Here is a 16,891-nt window from a genome sequence, read left to right on the forward strand (position 1 = left end):
TTATTGGGCATCATCAACCACATTAATTTAATCTTAAAACAAACACTGTTTAGAGGACAATGACACTTTATAATTTGTAAAAATTGAACTATGATTTCTTATGATATTAACTTTATAAAATAGTGGTTATAAAGTATGCTGTTAATATCATTGGCCTTTTCCCCTGGCCTTCCATAGATACTGTAAAGGTTTATGGTAAATAAATAATGAAAGAATGAAAGAAGTAATACAAGTGAATTTGCAAGTACCCCTTAGCATCTCTCTGATTATGCACCTTCAAGTACATCACTTCCTCCCTCAAGTTTATATCTAATGAGTGAGTTGGCTACAAGGTTTATGTCATGCAGCTGTTAACTTGCATTCAGGAGATAGTGGGTTTGAACCTCACTGTCAGCAGCACTAAAGATGGTTTTCCATGTTTTCCCATTTCACACCGGGCAAATGCTAGGGCTGCACCTTAACCGTTTCAGACCGTGTACGCACAATTGTGTGTATTTTATTTATGTCTGAGCTTATTTGACGTTTTCTTGGAGCTAGACCGGACTGCAGTGCTTGTGCGGGACACGTAGCATGTACTTCAGCTGTTTCTATTTAGTACTTAACCACCAGGGGGCAGGAAGAAGAGTTTAAAAATACAGTTCATTAGCAAGATGGCGGGAAGCAGTAATGCCTAAAGTAAGTATTTATTTATTGCATTCATATTAATCTAGAAGCTTTACTGAATATCAAAATATAATCAATGAAGCGTGTAAATTGTGTAGCAAACGTAAATTGTGAACTTACAACATCGTACGTAATACCATGAGGTTTTGAATGTTGATATGCACATATGTGTGGGCTAGGTTTCCTTACAAGCAATGCATGCAGGAGTGCTGGCTGCTGTCACAAAAAGGACTGTGAAAGCAAAACTCGTACTCTACATGAGTAATGTATAAGATTTTAATTGTTTAAAATTGTTCCACACTGTAAAATAGAACATTTGATCATGTACATGTGCATATTCACATGTACTGAGTTAAATTTTTTATTTTTTGCAAGAAGTGAATGAAGTCCTGACACGCACAATTGTGTGGGTTCTGTTTTTCAGCCGATAGTTCTTATTTTGTAAAATAAACTGTAAAAACATGTATTTGAGAGCATTTTAGTAAGTTTTTGACGTTTGACACCTCCAGATTTCTTTCAGGTCTGACGACACGTTGCTGCTGCCAAAAGGGCAGGAAAAGCAAAACTCTTTCTCAATGTAGAAAATGTAATGTTTACTTGTGTTTGAACAAAGATTTAATTGTTTTAAACTATTCCCCACTGTAAAATAGAACATTTGATCATGTACATATGTATATTCACATGCACTGAGGTAATTTTTCTTTTTTGTAAGTAGTGGATTAAGTTCTGACATGCACAATTATGCGGGTGCTTTTCTTCAGATGTTAATTTTTATTTTGTAGAATAAACTAAAAATATATGTATTTAAGAGCATTTTAGTTTTTGGCGTACAAACAAAAATTCACACTGCCAGTTTTCTTTCAGGTCTAAAAGGGTTAACAGTACCTTCCTCCCAATCACATCCACGCTTATATCCACACAAACAGAAGTATCTGTTACGACGAAGATATTTTACACTATAAAATCTTAATAGTTTTATGAGGAGACAATACTTTAGGACAGGTATAAAATTTGACTGGATTCTATACTAGTATAACACAGATGTCAATCATCTGATAATCTTCAGCAATACAGGAGTTCTGAATTATTGATATGACTCTTTATATCTGGAATTATTTTGAAGTCCACCAAAGTAATTCTACAGAATGACTTACCCTTTGACTGAAAGAAAACACAACTCTATCCATGGCAGAGAGTTCTGATGCTCGTTCGGTGATAATCTGAACAACATTTGGCATATGATTCAAAGGTTTCTGGAAAATATACATTTATTACAGATGTTCATTAGTCATATGGATAACCACTCTGTTAGGATCATAGAGGTATATTATGAGTTTAATGTTCAATGAAAAGTTGAAAAGTAAAAATTTGTGCCAATGTGTCTCATAAATTTTATAAATCTTACTCTAATAGCATATATATATATGAAGCAAGATACAGGAGTTGAAACAAACTCAAACTCTGCAATACATGTTTGCATTAACAAAAGTAAACCTAAAGCCTAAAAATAAACAGTGAGTCGATACTTACAATTGGATAGCTGAACATGATCGGGTAACAGTCTAAACCTTGAGGAGTTTCAACGGGCTTTTTGGGGTGATGATATCCAGGCCCAATGAAATCCTCCAGTTCATGGGCATCAAAAACTAACATGACAGCTGTGGCATCATAACGTTTCTGGAAGCTCTGTATTCTGAAAGACAGAAGTATCTGTTACGACAAAGATATTTTACACGATAAAATATTAATAGTTTTATGAGGAGACAATACTTTAGGACAGGTATAAAATTTGACTGGATCGTATACTACTATAACACAGATGTCACTCATCTGATATTCTTCAGCAATACATGGTTCAGCCAACTCTGACAGAGAGTAAGTAAGTAAAAATAAAAAATGCTGGGAAGCTGCTCAGTGCTTACTTGTGCCCGAAATCTCATCCTTTTTATCTGACCTCCCTTGGTCAACTCTTGTTCTCTCCCTACTCTGCCAGTATTATGTTTGCAAGGCCTAAGGAATCTTTCAATTTCACACCCTTTGGTGTTCTTCCCTTTCTTTTCCTGATTCCTTCATTATTTTTTTCTTTTTTTCGCTATTTGCTTTACGTTACACTGACACAGATATGTCTTATGGCGACAATGGGATAGGAAAAGCCTAGGAATGGGAAGGAAGCGGCCGTGACCTTAATTAAGGTACAGCCCAGCATTTGCCTGGTGTGAAAATGGGAAACCACGGAAAACCATCTTCAGGGCTACCGACAGTGGGGTTCCAACCCACTATCTCCTGATTACTGGATACTGGCCATCCTTCATTCTTCGAAGGATGGCTGTCCAGTTGTACTTTCTCATAAAATAATAATCAACAGCATCTCAGCTGGTCTCCTGACCGAGTTCTATTCACATTCCTATCACAAATCACATTATTACCAACCGGATTGATCTTTACAGGCAAGCACATTCACTTCTGCAGTCTGTTGATCTCCTTTGTAGTGTGTAGAGCTGAGAAATAATGAAGGATATTTCATGCTCATTGTTTTAGCATTTTCAATTTTTTTTTTATTATTATTATTTTTTTTACAAGTTGCTTTATGTCACACTCACACATTAGGTCTTATGGCAATGATGAGACAGGAAAGGGCTAGGAGTTGAAAGGAAGCAGCTGTGGCCTTAATTAAGGTAACCCCTTAATCATAACAGGTATAAAATATGACTGGATCCTATACTAGTATAACATAGACGTCACTCATCTGATATTCTTCGGCAATACAGGAGTTCCGAATTAATGATATGACTCTTTATATCTGAAATTATTTTGAAGTCTAGTGAAGTAATTCTACAGAATGACTTACTTTGACTGAAAGAAAACACAACTCTATCCATGGCAGAGAGTTCTGATGCTTGTTCGGTGATAATCTGAACAACATTTGGCATATGATTCAAAGATTTCTTGGAAAATATACATTTATTACAAATTTCCATTAGTCAAATGGATAACCACTCTGTTAGGATCATAGAGTTATATTATGAGTATATTTGCTTAGTGTGAAAATGGGAAACCACGGAAAACCATCTTCAGGGCTGTCGACCGTGGGATTCGAACCCACTATCTCCCAGATGCAAGCTCACAGCTGCGTATCCCTAACTGCATGGCCAACTCGCCCGGTGCCAAGCATCAGGTGGCTGAGCATGGTGAGGTGAGTTCCTCACTACTGGAGCCCCAGATGTTATGTCTTATACCATAAGTGACCTCATGTCACAGACTCATCGCATATCGACTTTGTCATGAAGATCTGTACATTTGTTTAGAATTCAGAAATATAGGCCTAATCTATCTCAAAACTTGTGGTCAAGGCCCCAAAACAGCTCTTTTAGAAATGTCCTTTGTTGTGGTTGTTAAATGAAGAATCAACATATGTACATTTTAAAAATCTAATGCCTTTTATTTTTATTTTTAACAATTTGCTTTTCATCACACTGACACATATAGGTCTTACAGTGACGATGGTATCTGGTGTGAAAAAGGGAAACTACCGAAAAGCATCTTCAAGGCTGCAGACTGTGGGATTCAAACCAACCATCTCCTGAATGCAAGCTCACAGCTACATGACCCAAACTACGCGGCCAACTCCCTCTGTTACTGTTTGAGTATTTCATTATCTAATAAAATAATAACAATTTAAGTCAATAGAGAAATACCTTTTTGCATTTTTGCTGTTTGAAAGAGGGAAAATCGTAGAGAATCTTTGTTTTGCAAAGACTTTACTCCAGTATTGAAAAGAGAAACTCAACCGACAATGACTACTACTGTTGTAACAATGCAAATAGGTTTGAAATCAATTGACTGTTGCTCTACCAATGAAATACTACTCTCACTTGTCACTATGATATGATATGATATGATATGATATGATATGATATGATATGATATGATATGATATGATATGATATGATATGATATGATATGATATGATATGATATGATATGATATGATATGATATGATATGATATGATATGATATGATATGATATGATATGATATGATATGATATGATATGATATGATATGATATGATATGATATGATATGATATGATATGATATGATATGATATGATATGATATGATATATGATATATGATATATGATATATGATATATGATATATGATATATGATATATGATATGATATATGATATGATATGATATGATATGATATGATATGATATGATATTATATTATATTATATTATATTATATTATATTATATTATATTATATTATATTATATTATATTATATTATATTATATTATATTATATTATATCCAAGAAGGAAGTGATGTTGCCATATTTTATTTAAGTCCATTGTTTTATGTTTTCACATCTGTAAGTTGGAAAATAGACCATACAAGGGCATCAGACTAATAACAGAGTGGGGTGAAGGAGGAATGTAAATGAACCAACTGCCATGGAAGAGAAATGAGCACACAAGAAATAGAATCAAGATGGAAATGAAGAGTTAAGCAAGTCTAAAATAGTGGACATGATGGGGGAGGTTTCACTAATTAATCAACATATGTAAATTTGTAGAATCTAATGCTTTTTATTTTTATTTTTTTACTATTTGCTTTTCATTACACTGACACACATAGCGACAATGGTATAGGAAAGGGCTAGGAGTGAGAGGGTAGTGGCTATGGTCTTAATAAAGGTATGAAAAAAGGAAACTACGGAAAACCATCTTCAGGGCTGCAGACTGTGGGATTTGAACCCACCAACTATCAAATGCAAGCTCACGGCTATGTGAACCTTACTGCATGGTCAACTGGCTTGGTGTTTAAAATGAATGAATTATCGGACTGAAGAGTATTATCCTCCTCATGATGGCGGTCCTTTCAGTAAAGCCTCCCATTTAATTCCACACATTTTACACTACATCTTCTTTACATAGTGGGCCAATGATGAAGATGTTAGGCCCCTTTAAACAGCAAGCATCATCATCATCATCATCATCATCATCATCATCATCATCATCATCATCATCATTATCATAATCTTTAAACAGTCAAAATCAATAACATAGCATTTTTATCAGTAATGAACAAGAGCTCCTTAAAGGCTTACAACTTGTAAATATGGGGGACAGCTACATTACACTAGCCAAGTCAGGTATTCCTTCCACTTACTCGTGAACAACTAGCTCAATAAAAAATGTAAACTGAAAGTCAATAAATATAAAAGTAATGAAATGTACCATAAATGTAGAAGGAAAGGCAGAAATCAGGTTAGGCAGGGAAAAGTTGCCACAGGTGAAAATTTTCCCTTACCTTGGGAGCTTAATTTCATCTGATGGACGGAGCAAAAAGGAGAAAAGACGGAATAGCACAATCCAAGGAAGCCTTCTATAAAAAAAAGAGCATTGCTGACATCTAAAGCAACTAGTATAGACGTTCGCAAAAAATACACAAAAACATTTGTATTGAGTGTTGGACTGTATGGGACAGAAAGGTGAACTCTCATTGATGGGGATAAAAAGAAAATCCAGGCCTTTGAAATGTGGTGATGGTACTGCATGCTAAAAATACCCTGGACCACTAGGCTAAGCAAGGAAGACGTGCTAAAACATTTGAATGAAAAATACCAGCTGGTAAAAAGATTAGAAAATAGTTAGGCCACCTGCTAAGACATTCAAACTGGTGCACCAATCTGATGGAGGGAAGGATGGAGGCGAAAGGGAGAAGAAGAAGACCAAGAAAAGAATTTATGATGGACATCAAGATTGGACGACCGTTCACAACAGTAAAGAAGTTAGCACCGCAGAGAATACCTCTACTGTGAGGATGACAATGCTGCTCACCAACCATGTAAAGTTGAGGAGATAAAGAAGACTCATGCTAGACACTTCACTTTTACTTTCCTGTCCAACACCCCTCGGTCAACTTGTTCTATTGAGAGCCCAAGGACTGCCATATAAAGAAACACCTGCAGGAAAAAAATAAATAAATAAATAAATAAATAAATAAATAAATAAATAAATAAATAAATAAATAAATAAATAAATAAATAAATAAATAAATAAATAAATAAATAAATAAATAATAATAGCATAGGATATCTTACTGATGACCTATTCAAGTTATGTTCCCTATTATCAGGGATTCTTCAATACAGCTGTACAAAAAATAAAATTTCTCCCTTTTCATTTTATTTTCAGTGAGTGTGAATATGCCTTTTTTTCAATGTGTGACATTCCACTTCAGACATTAATGCCATTTAACAACCAGAACTTTTGGCATTTTTTAATGTGTTTATACATTTATTTGATACTTATTAGGAAACATTTTAACAAGAATATTAGAACTCTATCATTCCATTACATTCTTGTATTGTTTTTAATTGTGTTCTCGTTAAGATTAAGTTTTTATCCACTTTTTTAGGATATATGAGACGGTTTTCATGTTTTTGTGTATTTAGGTTATTTTAAGGTTGTATTCTTGGTATGTGCTCATTTATTCTTTGACTCTTTCACTGCACTATTTTTAAACAGAACACAGAAAAATTTAATTTTTTTCATATTTTCCAAATGAACTGAAACTTAATTTTTATAAAGGTTAGCGACATTCAACACCATTGCACAATTTTTAACTCAACATTGGCAAACTAGCAGTGACAATTGACCTTAAAATACACATTACTGTGATACAACTCCGAACATGGAATTGGACACATTGCAGGCTGCCCTGGGCAATTCTTACAAAAATACTGTCAGTTTTCTCTTGCACAGTTCCTTTCCTTTCTTTGAACATTTTGCTGGTAATATGGAACAAACAACATAATTAGGTTTGTGACTGATCCTGCTGCTCCCCAAGAAAGTACCTCTCTGTCAGGGACGCTTGAGGTATGTAATCAGAAGGTCTTCCTCATTTCGCTGGCGGACTGCTCCGATACTCTCGTAGAAGTCCCATTATGACAGAATTTCTGAAGTCAGGAGCACTAATTGACCTTTTTTTGAAGCTTATTGTATAATATTCTTCCATTCATTAGTGCAGTTTCAATGTCATCACTAATATCCCGCTAGTCCAATATAAAATGAAGATCTTCCTCGTTGGCACTTTCTTCTGAATAATCACTATGCACATCATCACTTGTTTCATTGTCCAAATTTACTGAACAGTCTGAATCAGAATCGGCCACTAAAAGATTGAAGATTTCTTCACTGTCATTACTAATGTTGCTCCGCGCACTCATAGCTGCTGAGTGAAGCCTGCTATTGGCCAGACAGCTGACAGGAATGTAGGCGGACGGGCGGGCGGGTGAAAGATAACAAATAAACATAGGTCCAGTATTGGCGGCAACGTTTTCAAACAATGCTTAGTACATAGTCAATACATGACTATAGATGTTTGTATTATTAAATGCGCCTTTATTAAAGAAGAGCGCGGAAATTATAGCAGGAAAGTACCAAGTCGACAAAAGTCGATTAACGCAGCGAATGCTATAGGGAAGTAAAGTCGACTTCCGCAGCAAAAGAGTTTTAAAAAATTATTTTCTGATACTGAAGGTAGTACCACAAGTATTAAAACTAGTATAACAACATTAAATAAATATTTCTATCATATATTGAAGTGTTGATTAGATGGAACATCTACCCCCAAGTTCTTTCAGGTATTCCCTATATCAGCACGGAATGAAAATCATTAATTATGTCTGTTTATCACGTTTGTGGCTGAAAACTATCAGTTAGTGAGTGCAATTACCATCCTGTAAGAATGTCTACTTAACGCCCTTCATTCTCCCCTGCAGAATCCTCATAAATATTTATAGCCACATCTGATGGCTCAGCGTATATGTCCCTTACGTCTTTGCTATCCTCTTCCAGTATATGCAACACTTCCTCCATGATTTGGTCACTGGAGAGAGGAACAGATTACCAAGTTACTAAGCATAAATTTCTGAACACACAGTAGCTCTTAAAATGTGTAACAAAGACCTATATAGGTCATACCGATATATTTATTGCAAACTTCACAGCCATTCTGTGTTGACTTACAATTCTTGGTTTTTCATTGTTAAAGAACTTTTGTTTAAGAGTCCACCTTTAAATACATAAAAGACTAACACTCAAATCAATAAATAAACTTAGTCATATAAAAATCTGGTACATATTTCGACCCTATAAGGTCATCTTCAGCCAATTACAAACATTGAAATGACATATATTTATGAAACCTAACTTTTGCAATAATCTTCTTCATATTATAAAAATAAAGAAATTACAGAACAACATGAAATACTACTGTATAGGGTACCATATATGGGAAGTTTTATTTGTTGGTATGTTTGACATTCCTTTCACTTCTTATGAACACATTTCATGCATTTAAAAGTTCGTGTACACATTATTGTACAATAATGCTACTTACCTCAGACGAGCAGCCATAACTGGTTCATACAAAGGCCATGCCAATTCAGAACACTGTTGATTAAACATGGCACATAACACAGACACATCAACTCTACTGAATGATTCATAAATGGTCCATCTTTCATTCAACATGCAATGTTGCCATAATTATAGCACCTTTTTCGATAAATGAGATAACATCAATATCAGTATGTGCTGGTACTGCATGGTACCACAAGTCCTTCCAGGGTTAAGGTTACACCAAAAATAAAAGTCACAAACCATTAAGTTGGCGGAAAGAGGAGGCCAAAGTTTGTGTACAGTTACCCGTTCATCAAAAGTCTCACGAACAGCTTGCAGTGAATATGCCAGAGTATGAGCTGTTTCACTGTCTTTTTGGAAGATTCACTGCATCTCGAAAAAAAAAAACACCACAGTGCCGATTATCCGTTTTGCACTAATCAAGCACCATGCCCCAACATTTTTTGCCAGGCAATGGAATTTCGTGAACTTCTCGAGGATTTTCACTGCCCTAAAACCAACTATTCTGACTGTTCACATAACCAATCAGATAAACAACAATAACAACAATAACAATAATAATAATAATAATAATAATAATAATAATAATAATAATAATAATAATAATGATGATGATAGTGTGTAGCCTCCAGAGAGGCGTGGTGCAGGTCTTTCGAGTTGTGTGTCTGTGAGGATGGGGCCCTATCTAAGATGAAATCTAATGCTGAAGACGTCACAAATACCCAGACTTCAAGCCATAGGAATTAACTAATTGTGCCGTTTCACAGTTCTTTATAAGAGCTGTAGTAACAAAGATGGAGTCTCTGCCATCAAAATGTCAAATAAAATGCATTTAACGTCAGTACGGGCCGAAATGTAAGTCTTTTCGTCGGTCGGTTACGGAAATAACCGCGTATAGAAGGCGCAGGAAAAAATGACAAATGGACATTATTTAAAACCATTATTCAAAAAAAAAAAATGCTCATCACTTATTATATAATCTGACTTCGATGTGTTAAGAAGACGCAAGACTAGATTTGAAAGGGATTATCCAGCGGAGCTAAATACTATAAATTGGAAACGAAAGATAATTCGCGACTACACGCCAATCTGCTGATATCAAGATTTAAACGCCGCGCGGGAGATTAAATACGTAAAAAGAAGAGATAAATAGACTACAGTAGAACTACGTCACAGAGTGGCGCAGGGCCTCAATAAAATTTTCCCGATTCTGTTTAATGTTGAAGGACACCTACTGATCAGTTGTTGAGTGCATTTACGCCAATAAAAAGATAGCGGAAAGAGATTTATTTTCAAACTGGAATATATACAGAACATCTATCTTAGTCGATTTGGAACTAGTTTGTTGGATCAACTGTACCCTAACGAAATCTATACCACTTGAGCAACACAAGAGATATATTAATTGAAAGATGTCAGCAATGAATCAAATATTTTATTATTGTTCTGTTTCATACGCTCGAGTTTCAACCATGAGTCGGTAAAGAAGCAAGGTAACGCTACTTGGATCCTGATGAGGCGATACGATGTTGGCTGTCCCGGATGACCCGTAATCAGTGTTGAGAAGCTACGATGTACCCGACCACTTGTGGAGGAACCAGATGACGAGATCCTAATCTCAGATGACCGGAGATGAGGAAACACCGAGACCATCTTGAGCAAAGCTAAGTCCATTATCCAAGTCGTTTTCGTAAGTAAGAGTATATTATTTCCTTTATTGTATGTTGATGTTTGTTGATGTTGATGTTTTGTGCGAAGACAGTGCGTAGATAAACGTCTAGCTGAGATGATTGGAAGTAAGTACTCATCCAAAGGAAATGTCAATTCCATTTGTAGGCGTGGTCACCAAGTGATTTTCCGATTGTAATGTTTTCCAGTGATATGTGAGGAGAGATAGCTAGAGTTATTATTATTATCAGTGAAGAGTAAAGAGTGAAGTTGGCATTAATACCTGTGTGTCCTAATTTAATCAATGTCAATCAGTTCGAGATCGTATATTGGAAGTGTTTTATGAAGGAATAAGGCAGTAGACTACTCCGAGTTCATGTTAAGTCTAGCACTATGACAGTAGTAAGTAATGTAGGCATTTTATGAATGTCACGGCACGTTGATGTGCAAGTTAAGGGAGTGATTTACATATGATGAAGTGAAAGAGTTGTTATATATGAAATGTGAGTATATTCAACGCGTTATAGATATGATGTAAGGTTGTTAATGATTTATGATGGTTGTATTTATTGTTTTCTTCGAGAGAGAAATAGTCATAGTTGTGCGAAGTGAGATCTCGTGATTGCAAATGATGTTTCTGAGATTGTCACTGAATTCTCGCCAATTCCTTGTAATAGTTCTGGATCCTACGCATTTTACTTAGCTCAGGATATGATCTCGAGACGTGTAGTGCAATGTTTTTGTCCATGTTAGGATTACCTAGAGAATCATATATGTACGCAAGATGAGATTTGAGCCTTCACTGATTTATTTAGGATGATCTTGAAAACTCTCACTGTGTATAACATTATTCTGGACAAAATTCAACCTACTAGGCTAATCACTGGTGACATAGATTTTCAAAAGAGAATTATTTTTTTTTAGTCGGAGATAGTGTCATCTGATCAAGTAGATTTTCCATTGGTAGTATGTGTTATGATAACTATGTATGATATGTGTGGTGACGTTTCTTGCAACCTTATACGCACGTAGTCTAATATCAATAAGCTAAGGCCACATTACCTTAAGTTCATAAATTAAATCTTACAATAACGTTACTTGAAGGGTGATTACGACTTACAATGGACGTAGCTTAGCTTATGGTGTGTGACACAGGGAAATATGAGCAACTAAGAGGCAACTAAGTATGCGGAAGTCAATATTTTAAACTGTAAAACATACAAGAGAGTACTTGTCAGATCAAAGGAAGAAGAACTTTGTGATAGCTTTTATTGAGAATTTTTAAACCTGCATCCAGACAAACAGTCAGTGAAAATTAAGTAATGCGGCAGTTTAAAGAGTAAGGAATAGGTGGTAACTAACAGAATCTAATAGGCCTACTTATTCCAAGAATAATTGATTCAGACAACTTGAACTCCAATCCTGAACTGAACATTAACTCGGCAATTCTACAAGCGTTTCTTTATTTTCTCAAGAGAGTATCGCTAGGAATATTGTAAATAGTAACTAATACAATTTTTTTTCTTCTTTGAGGATGCATCCTATATTCTTGGTATACTTGATTTTAATGTTTATTTTCTTGCCAGTACGGCACATATAAATACAATTAACTGCATTCACATTAATTTATTTTATTGTCGCCCAACTTCGTGAGTTGTATGCGAAGGAAAACATGTCTTTTTCAAAAGTTTCCCAGATGTTACATAGTATTTATTCTAATAATTTATAATTTTGAGATCAATGGACTTATGAAAGGAAATAGTGTAATCCGAGAAGACATTTATTTAGGATGAATTCGGAAGATGTAATTTTTCTGAAATGTTGTTGACGGATATAGACTATAGGGATGACAGTGAGTCACTCACTTCAAAAAATTTTATTGGCAAAGTTTGAGATAATTTTCTTGAATGTTTGAGTTAATATAAAAAAAAAAAAAATATGGAATGGTGAAACCTAAACATTCTTTCTCTGTGTTCTTAGAATAAGAATTAGTGGTAAGACTGTAGTTGTTTCAATCGACGGCAATTTCTCTAAGAGCTAATAAGAGTATGGTATCTAACTAGTTACGAGTTAGAGACGTCTTTCTGCGTTAGTTAGAAACTACCATTACCTGGACGTTTTTCCATTACGAAACTCACACCCGTAAAACTTGGTCACCGGATTATTTGAATTTAGAGCTAGTCAGGATCTCTTGTGTCCACGCCTGGACGCGGGAACGGCGCATAATGAAAGTTAAAATTGGTTCATGTTTGTGGGTTACTGTAGTCACGTCCTAGTTCGTGAACCATGGGCAACGGCTCAGTGGCCTAGTAAGTGGTCCTGATAGTCGGGATACCAGTTACTATGGAATGGGAGTGGGCATCTCGGACATATTCTGAGTCGTGGCCCTCCTTGTGCTCAGGCGGCTAGGACTATACAATTCACTGGTGGTCCATAACCCGTTAGAGGAGAAATCCTCACTTGGACTATGTGCAAGTAGGGCAGCATCCTGCTTCATGAATTTACCGAGCTCAGAACACTTTAAGCAAGCCTCGGACCTATGGGAGTAATGGAGTCCCACTCTCATTTGACAGGCGAGGGACTCCTTGGAAACAACTTGGCGAACGAAATGGAATTCGATGGGGAGCTATCAATATTAATGGGGCTTATGGAAGAAAGAAGGTAGAACTGGCTGAGTCAGCAAAGAGGATGTATCTGGATGTGCTAGGAGTAACTGATATTCGGTTAACGGGAGATAATGAGGAAGAGATAGGAGATTGTAAAGTGTACTTGACGGGTGTTAGAAAGGGAAGGGCAGAGTCTGGGATAGGGCTCTTCATCAGGAATACCATTGCACGCAACATAGTTTCGGTTAGGCACGTAAATGAGCAAATGATGTGGGTAGATTTGTCAGTGGGAGGAATTAGGACAAGAATTGTGTCCGTGTATTCACCATGTGAGGGTGCAGATGAGGATGAAGTTGACAAGTTTTATGAAGCATTGAGTGACATTGTGGTCAGGGTCAACAGCAAGGATAGAATAGTGTTAATGGGCGATTTCAATGCGAGAGTTGGGAATAGAACTGAAGGATACGAAAGGGTGATTGGTAAATGTGGAGAACATACGGAAGCTAATGGGAATGGGAAGCGTTTGCTGGACTTCTGTGCTAGTATGGGTTTAGCTGTTACGAATACATTCTTCAAGCATAAGGCTATTCACCGCTACACATGGGAGGCTAGGGGTACCAGATCCATAACAGACTATATCTTAACAGACTTTGAATTCAGAAAATCTGTTAGGAATGTACGAGTTTTTCGCGGATTTTTCGATGATACAGACCACTATCTGAGCTGTAGTGAACTAAGTATCTCTAGGCCTAGGGTAGAGAAAGTGAAATCTGTCTGCAAATGAATAAGGGTAGAAAATCTCCAGGGCGAGGAAATTAGACAGAAGTACATGCATATGATTAGTGAGAAGTTTTGAACAGTAGACAGTAAGCAGGTTCAGGATATAGAAAGTGAATGGGTGGCATACGGGATGCTGTAGTAGAAACAGCAAGGGAATGCCGAGGAACATCTGTGTGTAAAGATGGGAAAAGGCGAACATCTTGGTGGAATGATGAAGTGAGAGCAGCCTGTAAACGTAAAAAGAAGGCTTATCAGAAATGGCTACAAATAAGGGCCGAGGCTGACAGGGATTGGTACGTAGATGAAAGAAACAGAGTGAAACAAATAGTTGTTGAATCCAAAAAAAGTCATGGGAAGATTTTGGTAATAACCTGAAAAGGCTAGGTCAAGCAGCAGGGAAACCTTTCTGGACAGTAATAAAGAATCTTAGGAAGGGAGGGAAAAAGGAAATGAACAGTGTTTTGAGTAATTCAGGTGAACTCATAATACATCCCAGGGAATCACTGGAGAGGTGGAGGGAATATTTTGAACATCTTCTCAATGTAAAAGGAAATCATCATGGTAGTGTTGCAAACAGCCAAGCTCATGGGGAGGAGGAAAATGATGTTGGCGAAATTATGCTTGAGGAAGTGGAAAGGATAGTAAATAAACTCCATTGCCATAAAGCAGCAGAAATAGATGAAATTAGACCTGAAATGGTGAAGTATAATGGGAAGGCAGGGATGAAATGGCTTCATAGAGTAGTAAAATTAGCGTGGAGTGTTGGTAAGGTACGTTCAGATTGGACAAAAGCAGTAATTGCACCTATCTATAAGCAAGGGAACAGGAAGGATTGCAACAACTATCGAGGTATCTCATTGATTAGTATACCAGGCAAAGTATTCACTGGCATCTTGGAAGGGAGGGTGCGATCAGTCGTTGAGAGGAAGTTGGGTGAAAACCAGTGCGGTTTCAGACCACAGAGAGGCTGTCAGGATCAGATTTTCAGTATGCGCCAGGTAACTGAAAAATGCTACGAGAGGAATAGGCAGTTGTGTTTATGTTTCGTAGATCTAGAGAAAGCATATGACAGGGTACCGAGGGAAAAGATGTTCGCCATACTGGGGGACTATGGAATTAAAGGTAGATTATTAAAATCAATCAAAGGCATTCATGTTGACAATTGTGCTTCAGTGAGAATTGATGGTAGAATGAGTTCTTGGTTCAGGGTACTTACAGGAGTTAGACAAGGCTGTAATCTTTCACCTTTGCTGTTCGTAGTTGACATGGATCATCTGCTGAAAGGTATAAAATGGCAGGGAGGGATTCAGTTAGGTGGAAATGTAGTAAATAGTCTGGCCCATGCTGACGACTTGGTCTTAATGGCAGGCTGTGCCGAAAACCTGCAGTCTAATATCTTGGAACTTGAAAATAGGTGCAATGAGTATGGTATGAAAATTAGCCTCTCGAAGACTAAATTGATGTCAGTAGGTAAGAAATTCAACAGAATTGGTCATACAAAGCTAGAACAGGTCAATAATTTCAAGTATTTAGGTTGCGTGTTCTCCCAGAATGGTAATATAGTAAGTGAGATTGAATCAAGGTGTCGTAAAGCTAATGCAATGAGCTCGCAGTTGCGATCAGCAGTATTCTGTAAGAAGGAAGTCAGCTCCCAGACGAAACTATCTTTACATCGGTCTGTTTTCAGACCCTTGCTTTACGGGAGCGAAAGCTGGGTGGACTCAGGATATCTTATTCATAAGTCAGAAGTAACAGACATGAAAGTAGCAAGAATGATTGTTGGTACAAACAGGTGGGAACAATGGCAGGAGGGTACTTGGAATGAGGAGATAAAGGCTAATTTAGGAATGAACTCGATGGATGAAGCTGTACGCATAAACCGGCTTCGGTGGTGGGGTCATGTGAGGCGAATGGAGGAGGATAGGTTACCTAAGAGAATAATGGACTCTGTTATGGAGGGTAAGAGAAGTAGAGGGAGACCAATACGACGATGGTTAGACTCGGTTTCTAACGATTTAAAGATAAGAGGTATAGAACTAAATGAGGCCACAACACTAGTTGCAAATCGAGGATTGTGGTGACATTCAGTAAATTCTCAGAGGCTTGCAGACTGAACGCTGAAAGGCATAACAGTCTATAATGATAATGTATGTATGTATGTAAGTTAAAATTCCTGACCCAACCGGAAATCAAACTGGAGACCCGTTAGACCAAAGGCCAGCAGGCTGACCATTTGGCTATGGTGATGGACACCATTCAGATAAAACCAAGCTTCATCACTCATAAAAGAGAAGTGTGAGATCAACAATTCCATCATGTATAGACTGTAAAATCCACCTGCAAAACTTAAAAGCGTGCATCCAGGCCAGTAGCACGATTTAATTTATGAACTGCAGATATTTTATACAGGTGAAACTTGATAATTTTAAGGTCTTTAGGGTATGTTCACACCGCATGCAGCGAGATTGGCAGTAAGCAGTATGCAGGGAGGTGAGCAGCATGCTCCGTTTACAAACACAGCTTCTTCCAATGAGACCGTCCACACTGCATGCTGTGAAGGTTTCAAGAACATGCCATGCCGACTCTCCTGCTGCCCGCACAGTTCAACAGGTAGCAGTGTTTCTAAATCCAGCATACTGGTTACTAGCTCTCACAGTTGTCACCATGGAAGAAGTTTTAATCAGTGCTGTGTTTAAGAGGAGACCTTTATAGGATCCCAAAATAGCGCCGTATAAAAA

The 16,891-nt window shown here is 36.9% G+C and overlaps 1 protein-coding gene across 3 annotated transcripts in view; it reads right to left on the reverse strand.

The window, feature by feature from the left end:
- LOC136858278 (KICSTOR subunit 2) overlaps nucleotides 1-16,891 on the reverse strand; it is a 78,898-nt gene that overhangs the window by 14,117 nt on the left and 47,890 nt on the right. For all 3 annotated transcript variants that reach the window (XR_010858624.2, XM_067137694.2, XM_067137698.2), the window contains exons 7-8: nucleotides 2,194-2,356; nucleotides 1,818-1,916 (exon numbers count right to left, since the gene is read on the reverse strand). Coding sequence is in view for 2 of the 3 variants with exons in the window: in XM_067137694.2 (XP_066993795.1) it covers nucleotides 1,818-1,916; nucleotides 2,194-2,356 (262 nt within the window). In the remaining variant the exon portion in view is untranslated. The remainder of the gene's footprint in view (nucleotides 1-1,817; nucleotides 1,917-2,193; nucleotides 2,357-16,891) is intronic.

The sequence above is a fragment of the Anabrus simplex genome, chromosome 1 (assembly GCF_040414725.1).
Source record: "Anabrus simplex isolate iqAnaSimp1 chromosome 1, ASM4041472v1, whole genome shotgun sequence".
In the NCBI taxonomy this organism is placed as follows: Eukaryota; Metazoa; Arthropoda; class Insecta; order Orthoptera; family Tettigoniidae; genus Anabrus; species Anabrus simplex.